The 26,511-nt window shown below is 40.8% G+C and overlaps 1 protein-coding gene across 2 annotated transcripts in view; it reads left to right on the forward strand.

The window, feature by feature from the left end:
• The window catches only part of LOC121329564 (tumor protein p53-inducible protein 11-like), a 62,076-nt gene that overhangs the window by 18,835 nt on the left and 16,730 nt on the right, over positions 1-26,511 (forward strand). For both annotated transcript variants that reach the window (XM_041275205.1, XM_041275206.1), the window contains one exon: positions 15,870-16,030. In XM_041275205.1, the coding sequence (XP_041131139.1) occupies positions 15,902-16,030 (129 nt within the window). In that variant the 5' untranslated portion in view covers positions 15,870-15,901. The remainder of the gene's footprint in view (positions 1-15,869; positions 16,031-26,511) is intronic.

The raw sequence follows: 26,511 nt of genomic DNA on the forward strand, positions 1-26,511 counted from the left end.
AGTGCAGTGTTAAACACACTACAATGAAACAGCAATGTAAGCTCTCATGGATTTTAGTGAGGGATTGAATTAACAGCTCCTTCATAGATACTTACTGTGATCCCATGTCCTTTCCTCTCCCTTATATTCTCTCCATCAATTCATATTGCAAAGCGTAGTCCAATAATTAGAAAGAGGTTAATGTCCTCGTCTAGCACTAATATATTGTACAGTAATTGTCTCTTCTCTACACTCATGTATACATGTGGGGCTGCCCTGACAGTGATGTAAATTAAAAAATGTATGAGCTTGCTATTTCCTTTCTCTTGTTGCTACTTGCTGCTGTGTCTGTTCTTTTTCCTGGTTATGATACAGAGCTGCTCATTTCAAATATACCCAGTAGTGTAATGTGGTTTCAAGATCTTGGTTTTTTGGAAGAGCACAGACCCCAGGAAGCAGGTGCTTTTCCTTACTATGCTACAAAACTCATATTTCAGTGATTCAAATTCTATTAAATACTTCAAAATGAACACAGAGACTTAGTTTAATGTTTCAGTGTTTATTATTTTTTTTATTGTAATTGTGTTGTAATTTGTATTTTGTAGTTTGACTGTTTGGGCCTGTGTTTTATAATAGCGTCTTGAGGCGTCTCGACACAAAAAGAGCTTTACAAGTAGAAATGTGTTGCTTTTGTTTTTGCAGTTACACCCAGTACAGCCTAAGGAGTAAAAACAGTACTCCCATGATGCAACACCTATAGAGTTTGGTCACGTCTATGATTCTAATGAATATCCATGTTGAGCTCTGTTCTGGCCAATACAGCTTGCGTTCTGTTCCTACGTTCCCGTGTGTATCGATTGACTCCTTACTGTAGGTGTCCTGATTCTTCTGAAGCCATTGTCTTCCTATTTAAGTCACCAGGTGCGTCTAACAGCAAGGATACATATTTGCTTAACGATGCAGTGGTCCTTTATTTCCTGGTTGCAGTCTGGGATGATCCAACAGCCACCTTTCAAAGTTTAATAAACTTTAACGACTAACTGTTCTAGGCAGCACCATTATTCGCATGACATGGTGTTCAGATGCCTTATATGACATTGATTCATAACGTATGAACTTTATTTTTTTTAATAAATCTTAATAAATTGTCCACTGTCTTCTCTACGCTGTCTTCTGTATCATTGTATATCAATATGAATTAATGTGGAATTCATGATTGTTGCTTACTCTATATGTTTCAAGAGTAAACTTTTCCTTTCCTGTGTCTTATAGTTTTGCTGTGCCACGAGTGTTACTCCTCATTACATAAAGCCACGTGAGGCTGGCCTCTATTTCAGCTTGGCTCCACCTGCTCCCAGTGTCACACTACTGGACAGATGTAGTGAATTCCTCTGAAAGCGAGTTCAAGGCATACAACATTTAAAAACTAATGGATAACCAGTTGAATCTATTTTAAAATCATTAACTGGTTTGTGAAACAGTGCTGTTCTTGCCTCCACTGGGTTTCAAAGCAGGATTTGTATCAGGCACATGTCTGGAATACACAACTAATACATGTTGTGTTCAAGGAGGAATTTGTTGCTGACTTTTAGAGCCAGACAAATCAATAAAAAGTAGTCAACGTGGGAGAGCCAGCAAACATAAGAGGAGAATTCAATCTGGAGATCTGCATGCATTCAATAATTATATTTTATTTATGTGCTGGGTGATACTCTACAGAGATGTTAAGGGCAGCAGTAGCAGCACAAAGATCTAAGACAAGCTTTAAGTTAGGTATGCTATTAAAACCTCTATAGATATTAAAAGGATCAAACTTAAACCAGTCAATTAGGAAATATAATTCAAGGTCTCTTAAGCTCTGCCAAGGTGTTCATTGTTTTTGTAACTCCGTAAAACAGCATGTCTTGAAATCAAAAGGATGTAACCCATGTGTTACTGTATGCAAACATGTTATTGGACTACGGTTACAGTGGCACTGGAATTTTGATTTAATACAAGCCTAATTTCCATAAGGAAGCTTTCTGGTTGTTGTTTTGGGGAAATTATTAAACCAATGCAGTACTGGAAATCGAAAACACAAGGAATTTAGTCCCATTACATTGTCTTAACTTGAGTTTCCATAACTTTTTGCACAACTTTATTCATTGTTACAATTTCACATTGCACATTTAAATAGAAGTAAGCATCCGAAGTGACTTAGAGGATGCCTAAGGCAAGAGTTGAATTTTAGTTTTTGAGAGTCTAATACAATTTTGTGTTCAGGACCAACCAGCTGCATTTTTTTATCTATTAAACTCTGTACAGGAGTAAGCTGCCCTCACATTTAGCAACTCGATGCTGAAAGCTCTGTGCTCCAAAGCTAGCAAATTAACCACGGCTGTGTTAAACTCTTTCATAAACACCATTCATGTGAACTCAGACACGGTCAATTAATGCCATTATGCAGGCAATCGGAGTAGATTACAGTCCTCTATCAGATTGAAGGTGTTTTGGCTCGCTTCCAAACAACACATGGTTCATAAATTGTAGACGCTGTCGCAGGTCTCTGACCTATCCATTCCATGGGAATAAAGCACACTGTATTTCATTGGAAATAAATGATTGCCGCTCTTCTAATGGAGGCTTGTAAAGGGAACAGTTGCACCTTTAGTGAGGGGATGCGATTGGCGCTGCAGGAACACAGTCAGTGTGTGGAGGCTCTGAGGGGTTCCAAACCGGTCACCTTTCCAGCCCAAGCCTGGGAAATTGAGATCTGGAAGACTGATCTAAAAAGGCATATTCCCAATCACTTAGGAAGCTGGAGTGCCTCAATTTTGAGCTGTTCTTTATACAGAGGGATGGGGGTGTGCTCAGGCATGTCAATCTGGGATCATTCTAGCCCCACTATTAATGTACACTAAACCCTGTGATGGACAACATCTCCACCCCAATCTCTAGTCCACTGCTTTAAAGAACCCAAGTGAAAGCAAAACAACCTAATAACAGGGCATTAAAAAGTACTAATTTATCAGGAGCATCTGTCACTATTAATCGCAGCATCCAGTGTGCTTCCGCAGTGGCTGGTGTATCAATATAGCTAAGACCTAATTTATAAACAAGGCCATGGTTGCAAAAGGTCGCATTCAGGAACATTTACTATCCCCCCCCCCCCCACAGTATTGTCTGCTGCATTGACTTTTGGGAATGCTCAGTAACAGAGCTGTTACCATGGTTACAGGGTCCAGGTCTCATCGTGTGAATTTTAAAACTGTTCTCATTATGGTACAGTACATCACCGCCAGTCTCTCGGCACCTGCCCCAGTAGCTTTAGCACGGTTACAAGGTAGCTTAAGAACTACAGATAAAGAAAAATAATGTGTTTTGAGGTCATTTACGACAACCTGTTGAGCGATAGGGAGAACACTTCAGGAGCAGAGTAAAGTGATATATACAGTAAAGCAATCTCCAGTCCAAGGAGGGCGGTGCTTTGCATATAGGAAGTGACCCACAATAGTTTTTGGTGTGGAGGTTTGCGTGGAGAATCCATTGTCCTTGTTCGATGACAGGTTGCCATTTCCTGTCCTGTTTGGTCAAGGTTTAATTGATTGTTGAAGTCCGATGTATCTGTGGTTCCAACATAGAGACTATGTTGTGATGTATACTATAGAACTTCTAGAGCCAACATGGAGTGTAGTTCCATGACCTCATGGACTGTAATAAAGTCCAAACAGACCTCATTGACTTCAGCATATTTTTTTTAATGTGTGAGCTGCAATTAAAACAGTACCAACAAAGCATTTGGTTGGTTTGAATATTCTTTCAAAATAATGGTATTCTATATTGAAATAATACATTTTAGTGTTACATTTTACTCTGTTGTAGTAAAGAAAGGAACACAATTAAACTAAATAATTACTAAAGCAAATTTTTTTTTTATTATTAATATTTCAGACATTCAAGTATTTACAGGCAGCCGTGGTTACAGTTTAAGCTGCAACATTTTCTCAAATCACATATTCACATAGAAGAACATGCTGTAATATGTGTGTTAACCAAATTCAATTTAAATTGTTCAGTAGCTCTGAGGTCCAAAGTTAGGTTGACAAATAACAATGATTTTTTGAGAATAAAATGGCCCAAAATGTAAAGAACATTTAAAAGAGGATTGCAAATTATTATATGGATGCTAAAAGGAAACTCTCTCAGCTAAGTAAACAATGGATTGCCTCAGATAAACAAACTGACATCAGCCAGAGGGATGAAGCCAAATACTTTTCTCAATTAATTTAATGAAAAATATAAACCCTAAATCAGATTCCCAAAGGCTGCTTCTGCCTGTGTTGCTTTCTTAGACACTATCTGACAGATAAAGGCAGAAGTCTATAAGGAACATCATTTTCCCCTAAGGGATTTGCAAATGAACAAACCAATAACCTTTAGGTGGCACTTTTTGTAAACAAAAATATATGAGAAAGTATGCTTTCTTTTCTACTCAAGCAAGGGGTTGGCAGGGTCACTCTGCTCAAAATAGGCTAAGCTATGTACATATTACCATGCACTTTTTACAATGAATGGGAAAACATGATTGAACAAGTGACAGAATACATGGGAACCTGCAGAGTTCTCATCAGAAAATCTAAAATTATAATGTAGCATTACAAACATGAGGCCATACGTGGTCTTTTCTAGGTCAGCTTCAGTGAATCTCATCCCGAGAGCTGTTACTACAGGACCTTGTAGAAACAAGAGCACAGGCCTGGTTCCCTGCTCTACCTAAGCAGGCCTCATGGCTGAGAACAACCTGTACTGTTGTTTTCAAGTCCAAGCCAACCCATGTCTGCTTGTGAGTGAATGACACCAAACTAACCCCAGGATTCAATTTAGCCAAGGCCCTGCCAAATCACAATCCAAAGAACACGCCCAGCCAAACACAGAGCTCCGTGAACTGCTGTAAATGGCCGTAAACAAATGCCAGAGAGATGGGAATAGACATAGCCAATTACTCCCTGAAATTATTGCATAATTTCAGCTATCCTCTGCAATAATGTATAATGTGTGTGATTTTGCAAGCCTACGTGGTGATATTCTCTGGACAGAATATTCTATTGAAGTATACTACAATAGGAAAAAATTGATGAATATTCATATGAATATTTCAATGTGAAAAATCCATTAACTTTCTCCCTTGTAACACCAGAGACGGCAGATTAGTCAGAACCTGCGCTTATCTACAGTTTCTTGATTGACTGTGTGAACATTCAGTGACATAAATAAGACAGACCTCTTATTCCCAGGCAACGCCATTGTTGATTGTTTGTAGAGTATCCCAGCTTGCACGTTAGAGTCGATACTGTATTCTACAGCAGGATAGAAATGTCAATCTGTATTGAATAAATATTCACTTTGATCACAGATAATGACACTGCTCCAGATAACATAAATCTCATCTAAATAACTGATAGCAGATGCAGTTAATATGATTAATGAGAATTGATTTCCCAAGTGACAGCAAGCCATCAACACCTAATGACTTGGGTGACGTGTCACAAACTAATATGAATTCAATTCGTCTTTTATTTCATTCTGAGGCTGTTACTGGCGGTGTTGATCTCTGGGCAGGAGAGAACATAATACATTATAGTTATTTCGCCATTTGATTCAGCAAGGGTGGTGTACTGGTGAAGGACATATGAAGGACTTCTACAGAGTCTGAGGCTGATGCAACTATGGCTCCAACCTAAAGAAAAAAAAAAATCCAGAATGACGAAATCATATTAGTTTTTGAAATGGTTTGAAAATAAATAAATACAGTGGAAATATTATTTAACACTGCCTGGAGCAATGGAAAGAAATAACACAAAATAAATAAATTCACTGGGAAAATAAGCGATAGACTCTTGATATTAACAAGCACAGCCGCAATATACCAACCCTATAAGAAAAAACGTCTCTGATCTCGCCATTCTCAGATCATACTTGTCAGAGATTAGTGAACTGCAACCGGTAAACAAAACAACAAAGATAGTGAGAAAATAATGAATTTGACGCAGTCTCCATTGCAGCGCCACCCAAAGGCCATTCACACGAAAGTCATTGTGCAATTTTATGAATCTGATGTTAGCCAAAAGAAAAAGCCAAGATGCTAACCGACAGCAGTGATTTTTAGTAAAGAAAATATTAAATTTTATCTGTGTGTTTCTTTTTTGGTATCAAATTAAATACAAGCTACAGTACATAAATCAGATAATAAAAAGACATCTCAGAGTTCCGTGACATCTCAAGAGGACGAGGCCGCTGTCACGGAACTCCAAGGTGGCTTTTTACAATCTGAATTATTTGCAGTAGCTTGTATTTAATTTTGTATAATACCAGCACTAAAACATAAACACACACACATACAATTAAACTAAAAAAAATAAATAAATAAATAAAAAAAAAATATGTCGTCATAATAGTGATTGCAGTCTATTACTGACGTCAGTAGTAGTCTGTTAATCGGAGAATCAAGCACAGGATTTTATAGGGAAATATCAGTTACACTGGTATTATACTGGTATTGGTAGTACTAAATATACAAATACTAGACTAGGTATTTTATCATGGTACAGATTATGATCGGTACTCCAAACAAATTATTAAAATGAACCAGGTCTTGTCCCAACTGGTTCAGATTAATGATAGTCAACTGTTATTTTGTACTTAATTTAGCACCCTTAGTTTTAGTTAATATTGACTTTCTATAAGAAAAAGGATGGAGTATATTACATCTGATTATGGTGTAACACCATTAACCCTTTAAGGTACAATAGACTTACATGTCCTACAAATAAAATGATGCTAACTTTTTAATCTTTTCGCAATGAGCTGCATGAAACAGGGTTTAAAATTTCCTCACAGGTTAGATCTGGTCATCCAAATTGTCAGCGATACTTGAATCACTCTCAAATGTATTTTAAGAAGAAACCATTTAAGCATTCTCCTTGTTTACCTTAAAGGGTTAAAGGAGACCCAATAAGATCTAATAATGCACACGCTCAACAGAGTGCAGGACACCTGTTCACAAGAAATTTCAGTTGTAAGGTTCCCAAATTGTATTTCACACTTCCATCATTATACAATAAATCAAATAATAATAATATGACGGTGCGTGGCGGCTACAAGCACCGCACCGTCACCCCTCCCCCACCCCCACGCCCCCCCACCCCCAAATATCCAAAGTTCGAGTGGGTGGGATGGATTGTCAATTAAGGTCCCTTCTTGGGATGTCTTCAGGAGGTTGTGGCGGTGCTGGCTCTATCTGCTGCTGTGGCTGGGCTGGTCTGCACCAAGTTCTCCTCAGCAGCATAAACAGACCCACAGGCAGGGAAATGCGTTTAAGTGCTATGGCGCATATTTAATAAACATACAAGAAAAAGCAGCAAACAAACAGGAACACAAAACAAAAGGGCTCAATGGCCAAAACAAAAGTACAGGTATATAATTACTCAGGATCTGGATCTTGATCCCCGTTCTCCTTTGTCTCTCCGTCCGTCTCTCTCGCTGCAAGCCCTGCACCGTCACAGGGAGACAGGAAATTGCATGTTAAGAATAAATTCTGTTCATGTTGGCCATGTCCTGTTGCTACACTGCAGACCAAAATATGGTGTAAAGGTCACAGAACCACCACAGAATTCAAGGTTGTAACCTGCTTCAGACCTCTTTGTAATCTGAGTTCTGGAATTGTTTGTTTTATCCACGCTACCACTTTAAATGTCTGTGCTCTGCATGTTCTTCTCACTTAGCAACGTAATGCATTGTAAATAACACAAGAAAAGAAAATGCGATTTACTTGCACTTAGAAAGACAATGTTACAAAGTGACAGAATTAAAGCAGAACATTAGTATTTTGATTGATTTCTTTCTTTTTTTTTTTTTTAAGTATCGATGCTTTCCATTGTTTTCTCCTAATGATGGTAAATGGAGCAGTATGAGCACATCAGGTTTTATGGACCAAGTTATTGCATTTACAAAAAGCAGGATGTTTTTGTAACACAATGTTCACATTAAATGAATAGCTGTTGAGGGCTCGGTTGATACACATATTTAAATGACTAAAAGATTGCTGACCTGCATGGCAGCCGTGATCCCACTGCCATGCTGACAAAGTTCTGCACGGTGTCAGTTTGAATGAACAGTCGGCTCCGTATATGTGGTGAATCAACAGTGTGTTTCCTGTAACAGAACGTCCTGCCGCTATGACAGGTTCAGACAGCTGTTGAAAGAAATTGTCACGCTGTATTATATTATCCCCCACCGTGGGGCAGGCATGTCCTGGAAACACAGGTATTAGCCACTTGTGCAGCCGACCATCACATTTTTAGTTCTAGTAAGAAAACTGTCATTCATACAAGTGAATTCTTGATTCTATGAGTCTAGTTCATAGTAACCTCTTTGATAATTTGATCCAATATCTGTATATCTGTCTTAGGAACTGGTTGTCTCCATTGTCCTTGGTTAGGCAACAGAGATTTACTGTAGTTGAGATACCCATATGTACATCCATTGTTACATTTTGCATCTAGAAAGCCAGCTCGGCACTGTGTGGTGAAACATGGTTTGGATGAGTTGAGGGTACCTGATTCTGGAAGTTTAAAATGCTTGACTTATCTCTTGCTTAGATTTACACACGCGTGCGGTGGATACGCTGTACTGGAGGTCTGGGTGGTCTGCTTTCTTATGATACTGATAGCTACAGTTTTGTACAGTATTTAGGTCACACCAGGGGATGTGCATCTACACATGATACTTGTTAGGAAATACTCCAAAGCTTTTTTTTTTTTTTTTCTAAGGTGGTGATTTTCAAGCCTTGGTGAATAAAAACATTTAAAAAAGAAAAGTACTGCGCCCCCATTTTAAATTGTTTGCTAGTTTTATACTGTAACGTTTCTTCCTCCATGACAATTTTGCACCTGAAACGCACTAGAATGTACTACTTTTGGTCAGAAATTGCAGTAGCAGCAGCAGAAGTGTCAGAGAGATTTAGTGAAGTTTCACAGAAGTGGCTGGCAGGGATAGAATCTCAAATAAATAAATAGATTTTAAAAATAATTTGATCCATAGCTGCAATCCACTCTTGATGCCTTCTGCTTGTAATCATTTTAGCAACAAGGCTTCCTCAGCTGCTAACCTCATTACTATGAGACTAATTCACTTGCTAGACTAAATAAAACTCAAGTGTGGCACTAGACAAGATATCTGCTAAGAATTGCTTCATACAGAGTTTCTATCATCCCTTCGCTGATAGTTTGTTTTAATGAGAAAGGTCTGGAAGAATCTTGTGTCCTTATCAATTATTGTTATATATTTTTGTTCTGCTTGTCTAGGGTTAGTAGAATGGATTATGGAGCATATCAGTAACTTTGTCCAAAATCTTATCACCACAAACATACAGTGGAAACCTTACTGAAATGCTTACAAAGAGCATTCATTATTTCTACCTTTTTTTTTAATTTTGAGATTTGTTTGAAAATAGTTTATCCCTTTCAGAAGGAGAAGAATGACATGGTATGACCCTTAATTTCCATAAAATGATATGATCGTCTTTACAAAAAACAAAACAAAAAAAAAACACAAGTTGCTCTCTAGGCTATTGTAAATAAATAAATCGCCAGTTTGTGAATAATTTATATTACAGCTCCTGTCACGGGCCAAAAAACACGGAGAGCTAAACAGCGGACAACACTGGTAGCTGAACAAGTACTGACTAGTAAAGCAGGGTGGCTCGAGTGCATTTGTGGTTAGAGTTTGTAACAACAGAACATACTTCTCATGTCCAGTCACAAGAATTAGAAAGATATAATGAGAAGTACCAGATACTGTACTTGGAATTTGTGACCCTTACTGAACACCCCTGGTGAGCGAGCACGCTTTGACGTGATTTACTATGTAAACATCATTCTAGTTTATTTTTTCCTTTTAAGAAAACTTACTTACATGTTACTAATTAAGAAAATATAAATGTCCACTAGTTTGTGTAAAAATACAGTACTAATATGAATTGTATACAGTATTGCTATGTTTGTATATAAACATTTAAGATCTTTCGTTAAATAAACTCGCAACTAAAACAATGAATACGACATATTTGGTATAGACTAGAGTATCATAACTTTGTATAGGGATTTAAAAAAAAAATAGTAATAACTTTTTTCTATGAAGCGTCACTAACTGGAATGTGTAGATTTTTTGTTCCTGTAAAATCAACATCAGCAAGTGACAGCTAAATGGTTACGTGAAGAGACTGTACTAAAGGACTGTCCTGTGCAAAAACGTGCCTTGCATATTGCTGGAAGTCTATGCTGGAACACACTCATTTGGCTTATTGTAAATCATCATATCGGTACCATATACCATCTTAGCAGTGCTAAGAGGAATTTTTGCTAATTCTGTTAAAGCATCTTTTCAGAAACACAGGAAAACCTTGGCCTAATTGTTTTGCTATTGCCTTGCCTTCAACCCGACTTCATTACTGCCACACTGTGTGTAAAGGGGTCTGAAATTAGACTAGTCTCTATGGAGTGCAGCAGTTTTAGGACACTGCTTGCCAACTAAATCTTGCATTATGCTATTCCCTCGGCACCCACTCAGGTGTAGGACTGATTTCTAAACTCCTCTTGGATTCACTTACAGAGCTGTAATGACCTGTGCCTGCTTCCAAACAAGGTTCCATCTCCACACTGCGGAAAAATGAGAAATCAGCTTTCTTATTATCATGAGCAACCTCAATAACTGCTTCCATATGCCACAGCGATACCACTTTTTTCCACTTTTTTTAAGTGAGTGTTCCCTGGCTTTAATGCATTCTTAAGGTTACATTACACCTTGTGGTGTTTTACAACAAAACAATTCCTGTACTTTGATGCATCCTGTGCTAGGATATATTCTTCAACATACTGTATCTTTTGATGTATTTATACAGATTTGTTTTAGGAGGACTGCCTTCTGATTATCTCCATATGAATGGTGATATTAAACCTATTGCCAATGTAAAAACTACACAACAGGTGCACAAATTGTGTCAGTCTCCGTACATGGTGAAAATCATAAAGTGCCTTGAATGGCCACAAATGTTCTCTGAACTTTAAGTCATAGACGAACCACCTACAGACCATTGAGGTTGAATTTGGGTATAATACAGTACTATTGATTTTCTAGAAATGTTTATCTTGAGTAATGTCTATGAAACATCTCCCTGGCTAAGGTGTCCTAGGGGACCATGCACATGCATGTTATGTAGTGTGTTAAATTTCGATTTAAATTAAACAAGTCCAGGACAGATATAACCCCAGCAGAGATGGTGTGCTGTCGGGTGCCACCTGTCAGTCACTAACATGTTCGGGAGTTTTAGTGATTGTTGACTTCTCACACCTCTGGGCTGCTTTCCTGGTTTCTACTGTGCATTTATTGATTCCACCCTGTCAATCTCGCTGCTTATTCACCACCTTATATTCTCAAATCTACCTGTCTCTGTATTCATTAGGGACAGTCTGATGTTCTCAGTACTACCTGAAGCTACTGCAAACTTTGTACTTTATTTTCATCTCTAAGGCAGAGATTAATTTTTTTATCTGAACTTTCCAAAGTAGTATGATTGACTGCTCTGCTTGAATATATCAAGCCTCTCTAGCCCCTACAGCCCTCTGTATAGTGGATTTTGATAGTCAAACAATTGGAGGTTAACACAGCATAGTAGCGACCAAAATACAATGCGTTTCTTGAAACGTGTCAGGAGTTGCAGTCAAATCATATTTGTGTTTCAAGGTAGCCATAAATCAAGTTAATAACTAGGTTGCCAAACCTCAAAAGGGTTGTTTAAGTTTCAGTCTGTTGGCAATGTCCAGTTTGTTTGGAGAGTAAAGTACCGGTCTCAAAACAATTCTAGGGGTCTGTAACAAAGTGCCCGCCCCTGTGTATATTATCTGTTATGTGTTGCGTGTGGTGTGTTTAAATGTTGGTGTATAGACATTGGTACACAGGATATAAACGGGTCTGTGTAACACGAGTGTTTAAAAAATGTATATGTGTATTTAGGCACGAGGATTGCACAGCACTTCACGTGCAAGTAATATGTGAGCACGGGGAATTGCACTTTATTAATTCACGTGCTGGGATTCAAGTGAATAATTAACTGGTAATTGAATCCCAGCACAATAGTATATATAGATGCACATTGTCACATACTGGTTGTTGGGTGTTCGGTGAGCGGAGAACGGGATTGGAGACGGAGGAAAGTAGTAGTAGTAGTAGTAGTAGTAGTAGTAGTAGTAGTAGTAATAATAATAATAATAATAATAATAATAATAATAATAATAATAATAAGAGGAGAAAGTATCCGCTCACCGTGTTTGTCAGTGTCTGTCCGTGCACCGTTTTGTTAAGTTTAGTCTGTTTTTGTTTGTCTATTTATTTTGGCGTAGAGTGCCGTGTCCTGTGTTTTTCGTGTTTGTGTAAACCTTTTATTTTGTATTAAACCGGCGCCAACAGGCATCTTCATCACTTCATTTCATCCGTCCTGTGTTTTGTGTATTGCATTACCTTTCCTGGTTCTGACGCCGCCCACTTCGGCCGTCTCTGTGACACGTGGTGTCCTGCGTGGGATTTAACAGCGCCTCCAAGCGTCAGACCAGCAGAGGTGTTTTGTCAAAAAAAAAAAAAAAAAAAAAAAAAAAAAACAAAAAAAACCACAGCAACAACAAAAAAAAAATAAAAATAAAACATGGAAGGCTGGGACTGGAGAGATGGCTGCCAGGACCTGGAGGAGTTCCTCGGTGGTCTGGAGGACCAGAGCTGGTGCCTTGCCTGTGGGGAGTTTGGGCACCCGGTGGTGCGCTGCCCCTACCAGGAAGGAGAGGAGGAACTGCCGCAGGAGAGGAAGGTGAGGAGGTGGCAGAGAAGGGGAAAGGGGAAGAGGAAGGCAGAGGTCCCACCGCTGTCTCCACAGCCGCACCAGTCTCCTGCAAGGGAGGAAGAGCCGCACCATTCCCCTGCAAGTGAGGGAGAGCCGCACCAGTCCCCTGTAACAAGGGTAGACTACACACCGCTCCCACCTCCACCACCAGGAGACTACACGCCGCCGCCTCCTCCATCCACAGGAGTCAGCAGCAGGAGGAGCTGCCCAGTGCCCTCCGCCAGAGCTTTTCAGGAGCTGCCGCTGCCTCCGCCACCTCCACCGGCAGGAGCAGAGCAGCAGGAGCTGCCTCTGCCTCTGCCACCTCCACCGGCAGGAGCAGAGCAGCAGGAGCTGCCTCTGCCTCCGCCACCTCCACCGGCAGGAGCAGAGCAGCAGGAGCTGCCTCTGCCTCCGCCACCTCCACCGGCAGGAGCAGAGCAGCGGGAGCTGCCTCTGCCTCCCACCTCCACCGGCAGGAGCAGAGCAGCAGGAGCTGCCTCTGCCTCCGCCTCCTCCACCGGCAGGAGCAGAGCAGCAGGAGCAGAGCAGCAGGAGAGCAGGAGCTGCCTCTGCCTCCGCCACCTCCACCGGCAGGAGCAGAGCAGCAGGAGCTGCCTCTGCCTCCGCCACCTCCACCGGCAGAGGGTGAATGCCTGCTGGGTCCCTGTCCCACCAGCAGAGGGTGAATGCCTGCTGGGTCCCTGTCCACCAGCAGAGGGTGAATGCCTGCTGGGTCCCTGTCCACCAGCAGAGGGTGAATGCCTGCTGGTATCCCTTCCCACCAGCAGAGGGTGAATGCCTGCTGGTATCACTTCCCCCACCAGCAGAGGGTGAATGCCTGCTGGTATCACTTCCCCCACCAGCAGAGGGTGAATGCCTGCTGGTATCACTTCCCCCACCAGCAGAGGGTGAATGCCTGCTGGTATCACTTCCCCCACCATCACGAGGAGAGGAGCTGGAGCTTCCTCTGCCTCCACCTCCATCAGGGGGAGAGGAGCAGGAGCTGCCTCTCCCTGCACCACAAGGGCCAGGACTAGATGCTGGCGGTCCTCAGCAGCCCTTGCATAGGCTGCTGAGGGAAGCACGGGGAAGAACCTCCCGGCTGCAGTGGCCGAAAAGAGGGCCAACACCCGCACCCCAGCTTGTCCTGACTCGCCAGCCTCGCTTCGCCCAAGGATGCCAGCCTCGCTTCGCCCAAGGATGCCAGCCTCGCTTCGCCCAAGGATGCCAGCCTCGCTTCGCCCAAGGATGCCAGCCTCGCTTCGCCCAAGGATGCCTCTGCATCGCTTCGCCCAAGGATGCCTCTGCATCGCCTGGGGTTGCCCGCCGCTCTGCATCGCCTGGGGTTGCCCGCCGCTCTGCATCGCCTGGGGAAGCCCGCCGCTCCGCATCCCCACGAAGGGGAGTACTGTGGCCACGACCCCACGAAGGGGAGCTGCCGGCCACGAAGAAGGGGGAGGAGGTCTGGAGACCGCCAACCCCAGCAGCAGTTTCGCTGCCAGAGGAGGGGGAGGAGGTCTGGAGACCGCCAACCCCAGCAGCAGTTTCGCTGCCAGAGGAGGGGGAGGAGGTCCGGAGACCTGCTCCCTCTGCAGTTTCTTCCCTGCAGGAAGAACGGTGGTTGAAGCCCCACCAAGGGGAGCTGCCGGCGCCGAAGAAGGGGGAAGGTCAGGAGACCACACCCCAAGCAGCCTTTCCGCTGCTAGGACTACCCTGGCAGGAGAATGCTACCCCGCTGACAGCATTACGACCGGTGGGCCCCTGGAAGCCTCTGGTCCTGGCCAAGGACTTTGGGCGGGACTTTTGGGCTTTTAAGGGGGGAGGTGGCCATTGAGGCCATGTGTGCTTTGCACAGGAGGGGGTATATGTAACAAAGTGCCCGCCCCTGTGTATATTATCTGTTATGTGTTGCGTGTGGTGTGTTTAAATGTTGGTGTATAGACATTGGTACACGGGATATAAACGGGTCTGTGTAACACGAGTGTTTAAAAATGTATATGTGTATTTAGGCACGAGGATTGCACAGCACTTCACGTGCAAGTAAAATGTAGTAATATGTGAGCACGGGGAATTGCACTTTATTAATTCACGTGCTGGGATTCAAGTGAATAATTAACTGGTAATTGAATCCCAGCACAATAGTATATATAGATGCACATTGTCACATACTGGTTGTTGGGTGTTCGGTGAGCGGAGAACGGGATTGGAGACGGAGGAAATTAGTAGTAGTAGTAGTAGTAGTAGTAGTAGTATATAATAATAATAATAATAATAATAGTAAGAGGAAAAGTATCCGCTCACCGTGTTTGTCAGTGTCTGTCCGTGCACCGTTTTGTTAAGTTTAGTCTGTTTTCGTTTGTCTATTTATTTTGGCGTAGAGTGCCGTGTCCTGTGTTTTTCGTGTTTGTGTAAACCTTTTATTTTGTATTAAACCGGCGCCAACAGGCGTCTTCATCACTTCATTTCATCCGTCCTGTGTTTTGTGTATTGCATTACCTTTCCTGGTTCTGACGCCGCCCACTTCGGCCGTCTCTGTGACAGGGTCATTTCACCATTTGTTTAGACACATACACAAAATTGCTATCCTATTAAAAATAAAAAGCCTAGCAAAGGCCTGAGTCATCTTGTCAGATGAAAGAAACTTCTTGGTCTAGTAGGCAAATGTTTCAAGAAGTGTATTGTTTTATTTAAAGTAAGATACTGTTTAGAATTAGCTCAGCCTATTTATAATTTTCACCACCTTACTGCCACTTTCACTACTTGCATCCCTACATTTTTCATCCAATGCGCTGATCGTTTTTAGCTTTGAATGACTGCCAGAAAGAAGATTTATGAATTAGTATTTTTTCAGTACAATAAAACAATCAGGACTAAATAAATTACAGATCACGATAATGGATTATTTTTATAACCCTATACAAGCTTGTTCTCAGTGGTACTCACCTGGTTTAACCGCCTGCATCTTTCTCTCTCTCTTTTGTAGTTTCGGCAGTTCTCTGCAGTACAGTGTGAACCATGGCCACCAAATCGCACCCCCCCTTGATGAAGAAGAACAGCCAGTCAGACCTAGTCAGCCGGCTGAAGACCAGGAAGATCCTTGGGGTCGGAGGGGAAGACGACGGTGGAGAAGTGCACAGGTCTAAGGTCAGGATAGCTCACTGTCCTGTAATTTAACAAGTACAGTAAGGAGATGCTTATTGAAGCTTTCAAGAGAAGAAACTGATGTATAAAATTTAAATTTGAATTTTGCAAAGTAGCAAGTAGTTGATTCAATACAGATGTGATGGAGACAGGGATGGAAATAAGACTCCTATTGCACAACAGTTTTACCCATTCCTGGTTTTGCTACAAGTTTAATAAGACACACCTGAGTTTGTTCAAGTTCTAATCAAGCTCATAATAAAACCTGGCATGGTTGAAACTGCTATGCATTAGGAGTCGTATTTCTATCTGTGTAGGGCTTTCATTTCCTAGATGTACAACTTAATCTACAATTTTGTAGAGTGGTGTCCCACACCTGAAGGCTAGTTTCACAGACCCCGATTTAGTTCTAAATTTGGACTGCCTACCCCAAGTTAACATTGATTGGACTAATGTTAGACCCTGTGAAACCAGCCATGACAAATCAGACAAATCAAAATTCTATATTAGATTGAAATGTCTGTATCTGATTGCTTGCCACTGCACTTTCAACATCCTTTCAAAAGAAAATTACTATTTTGCTGTGTCGAGAGTAAATGTTTGATCAAAATACTTTTGAATGCCCTTGTGCCTTTGATCTCTAGGCTGGATCATTTCAGCAAAAGGAGATAATGTGTGTATTTATTTGGGGGCTTTACAAGTTATTTTTAACTTGTAATTTGCAGTTAAAATGTATTTTTAAAGTAACTGCGATCCTGAGATGGAAAAAGCACTTAGCTGAGAATAATGAAGCCTTAAACTACAAATGAAAAACCTAGCACTGGGATTAAGCATACAGCAGCCAGTTTAGATGTCCAATATTTGTTATCAGACAAAAAAACAAATGCATTAAAAACACCCTTTGCTGCCTTAAGAAGCTTCTAGTATCATAATCAATATTTTATTCTTAAACTGCAAAGCCCATGTTTTGTATGGATTTTTCTAAAAATTAAGATTATACCTAATACTTCCATACAAAAAAAAAAAAAAAAAAAACATATCATAGAAAGCCTGTGAATGTCCAGCTAAGGTTAGATTCGGTACAGAATGGGAGATACTGTACTTTGGATGTTGTTTTGGTGACGGTGCAGCTAAACTAATTAGTCCTGAGTCCTAGGTTTGCTCATAATGCACCATAGTGAGTTTGCTCCAGTAGAGTTAGGGAGTTGCAAATAACTCAACTCCCCTGTTGCTAGGTTACAAGTGTGGTACAATAGGCCCCTGAAACCTGGCACCTTCTAATTAATAGAGAAGTTAGTGAAGCAGAATGGATCTGTGATTCTCTTGAAGGCAATGGCCCGTTGAGTCTGTGCACAAAATGCTAATATGGTGATCATTTTATTTTTTACTTGACAATGAATGTCGTAGAGCTTTGGCACCCACGTGAAGGGTGTGGGGTTTGCTTTACTCTAAAAATAATTATGAAACTGCTTGTGAGGCAGTGTGGAGCAGCAGTAGAACTTAGGGACTGGGGGCAGTGTGGTGTAGTTAAGTACACCCCATGCATTCAATAAGGGCCTACTATATTTCCTATTGAAAAATAAAATAAAAATCAGATAACCCTAACCCTAACTCTAACTTTTTCCTGTATATATGTGAATGCTTTGAAGCCCACCACATTTTAAAAGTAGTCACAGAAAGTAATTTGCATAAAATCTCTGCAAAACTTGCAATGACAACCTACGTCACCTCTTCCAAGCTTTCAGCTTGCTTTATAGAAATTTATTGAATTGTTTATATTTTTTAAATAATCTTTAGACATCTACAGAACACAAGTGGGGTGAGTCGTGAAGTTTTAAATTGCATAAATCCTATGTATACTTGATTACCCTGAAGCTGCAATGGCAAATAATAAACCGGAGACTCATGAGATTGGTGAATCATAATGACAAAGTAATCTTTGCATATACTCCCTGCTCTCCATTTCTCATTGGTTGCTTGATGTCTGCCTGAGAAGTACCAGTGATTGCCACTCTGGTTTGTTGCTGGGTGTATGCCCGTCTGGTTGGAGAGGTCCCGCCTCTCAGTCCTGTGGTTGGTTGGTTGGTGCCTCCCCCTCAATAATAGGCACTCTGGTTTGTTACTGGGTGCATGCTTGTCTGCTTTGTTACTGGTTGGCTGGTGGGATCCTGCCCCTCTCAGCCTGTGGTTTGTTGGCTGACTGGGTCCCGCCTCTCTCGGCCTGTGGTCCTGTGGTAGGTTGGTGCCTCTCTCTCAGTCCTATGGTTGGTTGTTGCCACCACCTCAGTCCTGTGGTTGTTTGGTTAGCCCTTAGAGGTCCATTTATTCAGTGCCTGTCAGGCACTTCAGGTCCAATTTATTTTCACACATGCTGATTATTTTACACGCGCTGTTTAATTTATTTATTTATTTCCGAGTAAAACCGGTTTAAAGGGCATTGCAATGCTAAGCGACATCAGTACTGCATCTCCAGCCAAGCCCCACCCTGTGTTCATACCTCTTTATAGATGTGCATACTGATTAATCCTCTCCTAATCACTAGTTTTATCACCAAACTCCTCAATAATGTGATCCAAGTCATTATTTTATTACTGGAACATCTCAAAAAGCTCTGAAAATGTCTGAGATATTCTTTGAGCGCTGGATGCGGAAGCAGTTACCTCCTTGGTTTATGTCTGCTTATCTCTCTGTGGTGCAGTTGCTAGGGCTATTGCTCACACGCCTCTTTTTTATTTGGTCTCATTCGGCCATTGAATGGTTTTCTCGACTTTTTCCGGAGATGTTTCGATGTTGTCGGACAATGAGCCTGGAAAGGAAAAATCGTAATGTTGGAATGCAAAGGGTTAAGGGCCTCCCCCACAGTACTGTGGTTGGTTGGTGCCTCCCCCTCAGTTCCGTTGACCTGTCCCTCTACCTCTGGTTGGTTCTTTGGATCCTGCCTCTCTGCCTCTATGTGGTTGGTCGTTACTTGTCTCTGCCTCTTTTTGGTTGGTTGGTTGATTGGCTGGTGTCAGTCCCTGGTTTTGGTTAGTTGGTTGGTTTGTACCTGTCCGTCTCTACCTCTTTCTGGTTGGTTGGTTGTTGATTGGTTGGTGTCAGTCTTTGGTTTTGGTTAGTTGGTTGGTTTGTACCTATGCGTCTCTACCTCTTTCTGGTTGGTTGGTTGTTGATTGGTTGGTGTCAGTTTGTGGTTTTGGTTAGTTGGTTGGTTTGTACCTATGCGTCTCTACCTCTTTCTGGTTGGTTGGTTGTTGATTGGTTGGTGTCAGTTTGTGGTTTTGGTTAGTTGGTTGGTTTGTACCTCTGCTTCTTTCTGGTTGGTGCCCGTCTCAGTCACTGGTTGGTGCCCGTCTTGGACACTTTCTTGTTGGTTGGTTGTTTCCCGTCTCTCTGACTCATACAGGTTTATAGCTGCCCGTCTGTCAAGTTGTTTTGGAAGTAGACAGGGGAGAGACAGCATGATGTAATTATGTACTGAATTTGAATCGCTGCTTTGCAACTGTTAACATTTGAAAATCTCAGATTATTATGACATCAAAAAGAATCACAGCCATTTTACTCAGCCGTTTGGTTTCATGTCTTTAAACCTTTTAAAGCAGCAAAAAACTAAGAAAGCACATGTTTTGAACTCCCTCATTTTGTTCATTACTGTTGAAATGCTTTATTAGAGCCTGTCAAGGGAATCAGTGACTCACACAGCTTTGATATAGGTGTTACTTTTAGACTGCAAATCAGCAAGGTAGATCTACTGAGCTGCAGTACAAATTGCATTACTTTGTTTCTTACATTTTTGTTTAAGAATTTTACAACCACATAACATTAGATATAATCTAAAAGCTTTGGTAAAGTGGATACTAAAAATGTGTAAAAGCTTATAAGACTTTTCAAACAAGTGCATAAATATATATTAAAGATATAAAAAGCTATTCGCTGAAAATATATCCTCTAGAGCTGGCCTTGCAGTTCCCTTCTCCATCCGTTTGACTTGATTTGCTGCAACATCTCACAACATCCAAGAAAATGACGTACAAAAAATCAGGAGGACTGAAGATAAAGCCAGCTGCCTGTTCATCCGCAGAACCTAAATTACTGAACCCGGGAGGCAAGGCCCAGCCTGGGATCATTTCGTCTGGATTAAACAGGAGTCTGACACACAGTAGTCACAGAAGTGCAGTGAGATTAACCATTTTAGTCCTGAACCCGCGGGTTTGTAAAGGCAAATGCAGTGCTCCCTGCAGATCCGCAGTCAAAATTGCCAATGCGATTAGCACCATACTTACCCTGCACTGGAGGTGGTGGTGCTTTTACTATGTGAGCCTCTTCAACATTATATTTACATGACAACACCTTGGTAGATTTGGGAAACACTACAAAATAAGGAGACCTCTCTGCTTCAGCACTGAAAAGGTTAACCACAGTTCTCATGTCTCCATCACCTCATTCCAGGAAATGAGCACTCAAAGAGCACAGCATTGTCTTCCCGCTCTGACACCCTGCTGCTGTCCAGAACTTTCACTAGACATCAGAAATAATATTTGTCTATTTAAGAGGCTGTGGACCTTTTAAGTGATAACTACTCGTTAAGGATTCCCCTGTGAATTAACCATTATGAATGTGCTGAGTATATACATTCAGCCAAGGTGCTGCAGCCCTCCATGTTGGGTGGAATCTAGTTACTGTTTGATTAGAGGTCAGGGTAATGAATCAGTTCTTGTAAATAGATGGTTGGAAACCTGCTAAACCGCCCCGCTCTGGTCCTGCTCTGTTACTACCTGTTTTTTTTCCTCTGCACGTCCTTGACATTCAAACTCCTGTTATTCCTGGACATGGACTGCCCTTTCCTTCCTCCCTGCAGCTGTGAATGTTTCAATGTCAGTTTTGATTCACATACAAATACAATTGGGAGATAGTGTTAAGGATTTGTGGTCTCATTAGGTGAAATGTGTTTGTGCTGGTTTTGTACATACAGTATTAGTTATACTGAAATTCTCCATCTACCAAGTCCATCTATTTTTTTAGGAAAAAAAAACTCTTTCTCACTCATACTTAAGGCCCTTACATTCCCCGCTGTAAAAAATTCAGTAAGTGACTAGTTACCGTCTTACATGTTTAAAGCAGTTTGTTTAATTGGCTTTGTAATAATACAATACATACACAGTACCTAAACTTATATCTTCTGAACCACTGGCTCAAGTTTGTAGTTTTTGTATTAACACTTTTACAGGTTTTTCCATATACACTGCCGCCTTGTCATTTATTCCATCTGAAAAAGTTGAAAAAGGGTAGTGAATTAGTGAAGAAACCTTTTTAATGGAAAATAATAGTACACATACAGTTACTGTCAATATCGCCCAAGCAATTGAAACTTGTCCCCTATATAGAGATATAGCCCAGTCTCTTTCCAAAGGTACATACGATACAATACCTGCATTATGTTATTTTCTGACTTAATAATTAACAATAGTTAACTCATGCGATCAAATCAGTGAAAGACTTAATTTCTAAAGGTTTAAAACTTTTATAGCCAAGTTTCAACTACAATTATCCAAACCGTTGAGGAATAAAATCAGAGATGTGTTTATCATATCTCAAATCCCACAATCTTTTTACTGAAATACCAGATTCTGACCTTACATTTAAAAAATATATAAACATGTGAAATCTTCAGTCCACTAAAATAACTGGCTTTTCATAATCTCTGTCAATAAGACAGTTGAGTGTCCAGTGTTAAAACTCAACACGAAATAATAAATTAGCTTATCATTGAAAGTAGCACGATAGCATTAAAACGAAAACAATGCCTGAGTTAAAAGCTTTTGTAGTGTCTAAAAAAAAAAAAAAATACAAAATATGAAGCGTAATCAGTCAGACTGTGGAGTCTGTATCATCTGATCCAAAACCACTGAACTCCACGTCTTCATCATCTGAACCTTCATCACTGATGCAAGCAATTGTCTGAATGATTAATGCACAGAGCAACTACTTATAGGCAGTTTTTGCTACTCACATGAGCCACGATATTTCCCCTCAAGCATTATTTGTGCGTGGCTATTAGAAAACGGACTCCAACTATTTGGGGGGGGGGGGGGGGGGGGGGTACTACGCATTATTCACTATGCAGCACCTGACAGTTACAACTGTAGAACCCGAAGTGCTATACTTGCTGGAGGGTGGTGAATGTTACATACATCTCTTTTTCTGCAGATTGTGTGAGTGTTGAAACAAAAGCAAGGTCATGAGTTACCAAGCTACTAAGATGTTCATTATCTCTCCAATCCTCCCATCAAAAGACCCCTTAATTGGCGTTTGACACAAATGCATGACTAACTAACCGCCTTTAATAACATACAGCAGCTAATGTACTCAACAAGCACTATAGCCTGTCTCTTAATTGGGAAGCAATAGAAAGTTTATTTTGACTCTAAGCACAATATTAATCTTAATTTACCAACATGCCAGGCAGCAGATCTTGTTTTCTGCTGGGAATCAGGAGCCGGTTAATATGCCTGGAGGTTAGAGAGCCACTAGTAATGTCTGAATGAAGCCATTGGAAATCCTTGGAAAAGCTGTCAATTTGAAATCTATAAAACCTGTAGCTTTCCATTTATAAAGTTTACAAAATCAAAAAAAAAGGTGGATTTAAAAAGTACCTTCTTACTAATCTGACAAACAGTCATTTCAGAAGGCAGTCAAAAACGGTAACATTTCTGTTCACACACATTGCACAAACTACTGTGTTCTTTATACCGGAACAGCAACTGCAGCTAGATTTCTCATTTTCAGCATGTTAGATCAGCAAGATAAGCCTAGAATCTTTGGAGAATAAACAAAGCACAGAAAAATAACTGCATGCACGGTAGTTGCTTCTTGAGGTGAGGATTGAGGAGTAGCCTGCAGTTCTAAAACACAACCAGTATTATTGTTGAACTTCAACCATTATCCCCTCAAGGGTTAATGTTAGGCAAAGGCCCATACTGTAGCTGTTTCAATGCCAGCTGTGGTATATGTTGAGGCTGATCCCTGAGCAGCTGTTTACTAGAGAGTAGGGGCTGCAGATTAACATAGATAAAACAAAGATGCAGACCTATTCTGCTTTTTTAATAATTACCACATTTATTTTTCACTGAAAAAATAAATATGCCCTTGAAAGTAAGATGACCGTGTTGAGCAAAGATATCAGTTTTTTATGGATTTGGATTCCCCAAAGTAACTATAGTGTAACCATAACAAATTAGATTTTATGTAAAAGTTGTAAGAATGGATATATAAACAATTCATTACTGGAGTGCACAGCTGCAGGGCTCTGTTTAATTCAGGCATAACAGTTAAAAATCAACGTTTTAGCTTTTTGCTGTTCCTAGACCGATTCTCTACCTAACCTGACATTACAGTGGCTTGCGAAAGTATTGACCCCCCTTGGCATTTTTCCTATTTTGTTGCCTTACAACCTGGAATTAAAATAGATTTTTTGGGGGTTTGTATCATTTGATTTACACAACATGCCTACCACTTTGAAGATGCAAAATATTTTTTATTGTGAAACAAACAAGAAATAAGACAAAAAAACTGAAAACTTGAGTGTGTATAAGTATTCACCCCCCCAAAGTCAATACTTTGTAGAGCCACCTTTTGAAGCGACTACAGCTGCAAGTGTCTTGGGCTATGTATCTATAAGCTTGGCACGTCTAACCACTGGGATTTTTGCCCATTCTTCAAGGCAAAACTGCTCCAGCTCCTTCAAGTTGGATGGGTTCCGCTGGTGTACAGCAATCTTTAAGTCATACCACAGATTCTCAATTGGATTGAGGTCTGGGCTTTGACTAGGCCATTCCAAGACATTTAAATGTTTCCCCTTAAACCACTCGAGTGTTGCTTTAGCAGTATGCTTAGGGTCATTGTCCTGCTGGATGGTGAACCTCCGTCCCAGTCTCAAATCTCTGGAAGACTGAAACAGGTTTCCCTCAAGAATTTCCCTGTATTTAGCACCATCCATCATTCCTTCAATTCTGACTAGTTTCCCAGTCCCTGCCGATGAAAAACATCCCCACAGCATGATGCTGCCACCACCATGCTTCACTGTGGGGATGGTGTTCTTGGGGTGATGAGAGGTGTTGGATTTGTGCCAGACATAGCGTTTTTCTTGATGGCCAAAAAGCTCAATTTTAGTCTCATCTGACCAGAGTACCGTCTTCCATATGTTTGGGGAGTCTCCCACATGCCTTTTGGCAAACACCAAACGTGTTTACTTATTTTGTTCTTTAGGCAATGGCTTTTTTCTGGCCACTCTTCCGTAAAGCCCAGCTCTTTGGAGTGTACGGCTTAAAGTGGTCCTATGGACAGATACTCCAATCTCAGCTGTGGGGCTTTGCAGCTCCTTCAGGGTTATCTTTGGTCTCTTTGTTGCCTCTCTGATTAATGCCCTCCTTGCCTGGTCCGTGAGTTTTGGTGGGCGGCCCTCTCTTGCCAGGTTTGTTGTGGTGCAATATTCTTTCCATTTTTTAATAGTGGCTTTAATGGTGCTCCGTGGGATGTTCAAAGTTTCGGATATTTTTTTATAACCCAACCCTGATCTGTACTTCTCCACAACTTTGTTCCTGACCTGTTTGGAGAGCTCCTTGGTCTTCATGGTGCCGCTTGTTTGGTGGTGCCCCTTGCTTGGTGGTGCCCCTTGCTTAGTGGTGTTGCAGACTCTGGGGCCTTTCAGAACAGGTGTATATATACTGAGATCATGTGACAGATCATGTGACACTTAGATTGCACACAGGTGGACTTTATTTAACTAATTATGTGACTTCTGAAGGTAATTGGTTGCACCAGATCTTATTTAGAGGCTTAATAGCAAAGGGGGTGAATACATATGCACGCACCACTTTTCTGTTATTTATTTTTTAGAATCTTTTGAAACAAGTTATTTTTTTCATTTCACTTCACCAATTTGGACTATTTTGTTTATGTCCATTACATGAAATCCAAAGAAAAATCAATTTTAATTCCAGGTTGTAAGGCAACAAAATAGGAAAAATGCCAAGGGGGGGGTCAATACTTTCGCAAGCTACTGTACCATAGTGCTATATACAATCCTATATAAAATCCATTCTGTATGCTTTTAATGCTCCTCTGAAGATACAGCTGGTTTTGTAAGTCCCTCACATAACCATTTTAAATGTAAGTCATGTCTGGGAAGCTATTTGACGTGTACAGTTTTATGTAATATATGAAAGCTGCAAGACCTCATGTTGACAATGGTTACTAGAGGGGTAGCAATTCAACGTGTATCGATGAATTTTGATACTTTCTTTACACAACATATCTTAGACATATCTTATAGTGCATATTGTTTGTATTGTGATACACGACCAAATGTACAACATAGTGCTTTGTACTACTGTAGTTCACCATATGGTTCCTCAGTGAAGATTAAGTAGTTTTATGCCGGCAGTTGGTGTGCATGCAAACATATTCTCGCTAACTAATTTAATTGCTGTATTTAATAAAAAATAAAAACAAATCTAAAATAAAACCCATCATGAAATGATCTTATTATGCAGCATTCAAGCTTAACCAGACCAACACATGTGTCATGACGCATATTGCATTACAACCTGCGTACCATGATAGATACTGCCTTGCTACACCCCTAACGGTTATATAGTCATTCAACCCCTTTAACAGAAGTGATATGAGCTGCTGAACACATTGAGTATGGAGTCAATGGAGCCACACTTGCAGGTCACCAGGCAGCAAGGTAGTATTGGCGGACTGTCAATCAAAACCCAAATTCGCAAATCAGAGCTAACAGATTGTCAAGCTGGAGGTGGGACACAGAGCGAGCTCTCTGGCAATAGGTCAGTGTTAAGGTCATGTGATTGCACTGCTGGCAGATGAGATTCTAACCAACAGATGGTAAAAATTCAGTATTTAAAAAAAAAAATGACATGCTTTTGGGATAGTAATTTGTCAAGTGTGTACATATAATGTTGTTTTCACTTAAATTTGTTATATTGAACGTATTTATACTATGGGTCAGGCTTTGAGATGCAAACTTGCAGAAGGGCCCAGTAAACTGTGTGGCAAAGTGCCTGACCCTGTGTGTATTTTGTGTTATGTGTTGTGTTTTAATGTTGGTGTATAATCATCGGTACATGGGATATAAACAGGTCTGTGTAACATGAGTGTTTAAAATTTTTTTATATTTGTATTTAGGCACGAGGATTGCAAAGCACTTCACGTGCAAGTAAAATGTAATATGTGAGCACGGGGAATTGCACTTTATTAATTCACGTGCAGTTGTACCGAGACTCCAATTGAATGATTGATTAGCAGTCGAGTCTCGGTACAGCTGCATAAAAGCAGCATGTTTTCACCCACTCGTGGTTGTTTGTTCGGTGAGTGGAGAATGGGATAGGGGACGGAGGTAATAATTGTGATCGTAAATAATAGAAGTAAAATATCTGCTCACCGTGTTTTGTTTAGTGTTAGTCCGT

Source organism: Polyodon spathula, chromosome 17 (genome assembly GCF_017654505.1).
Source record: "Polyodon spathula isolate WHYD16114869_AA chromosome 17, ASM1765450v1, whole genome shotgun sequence".
Classification (NCBI taxonomy): Eukaryota; Metazoa; Chordata; class Actinopteri; order Acipenseriformes; family Polyodontidae; genus Polyodon; species Polyodon spathula.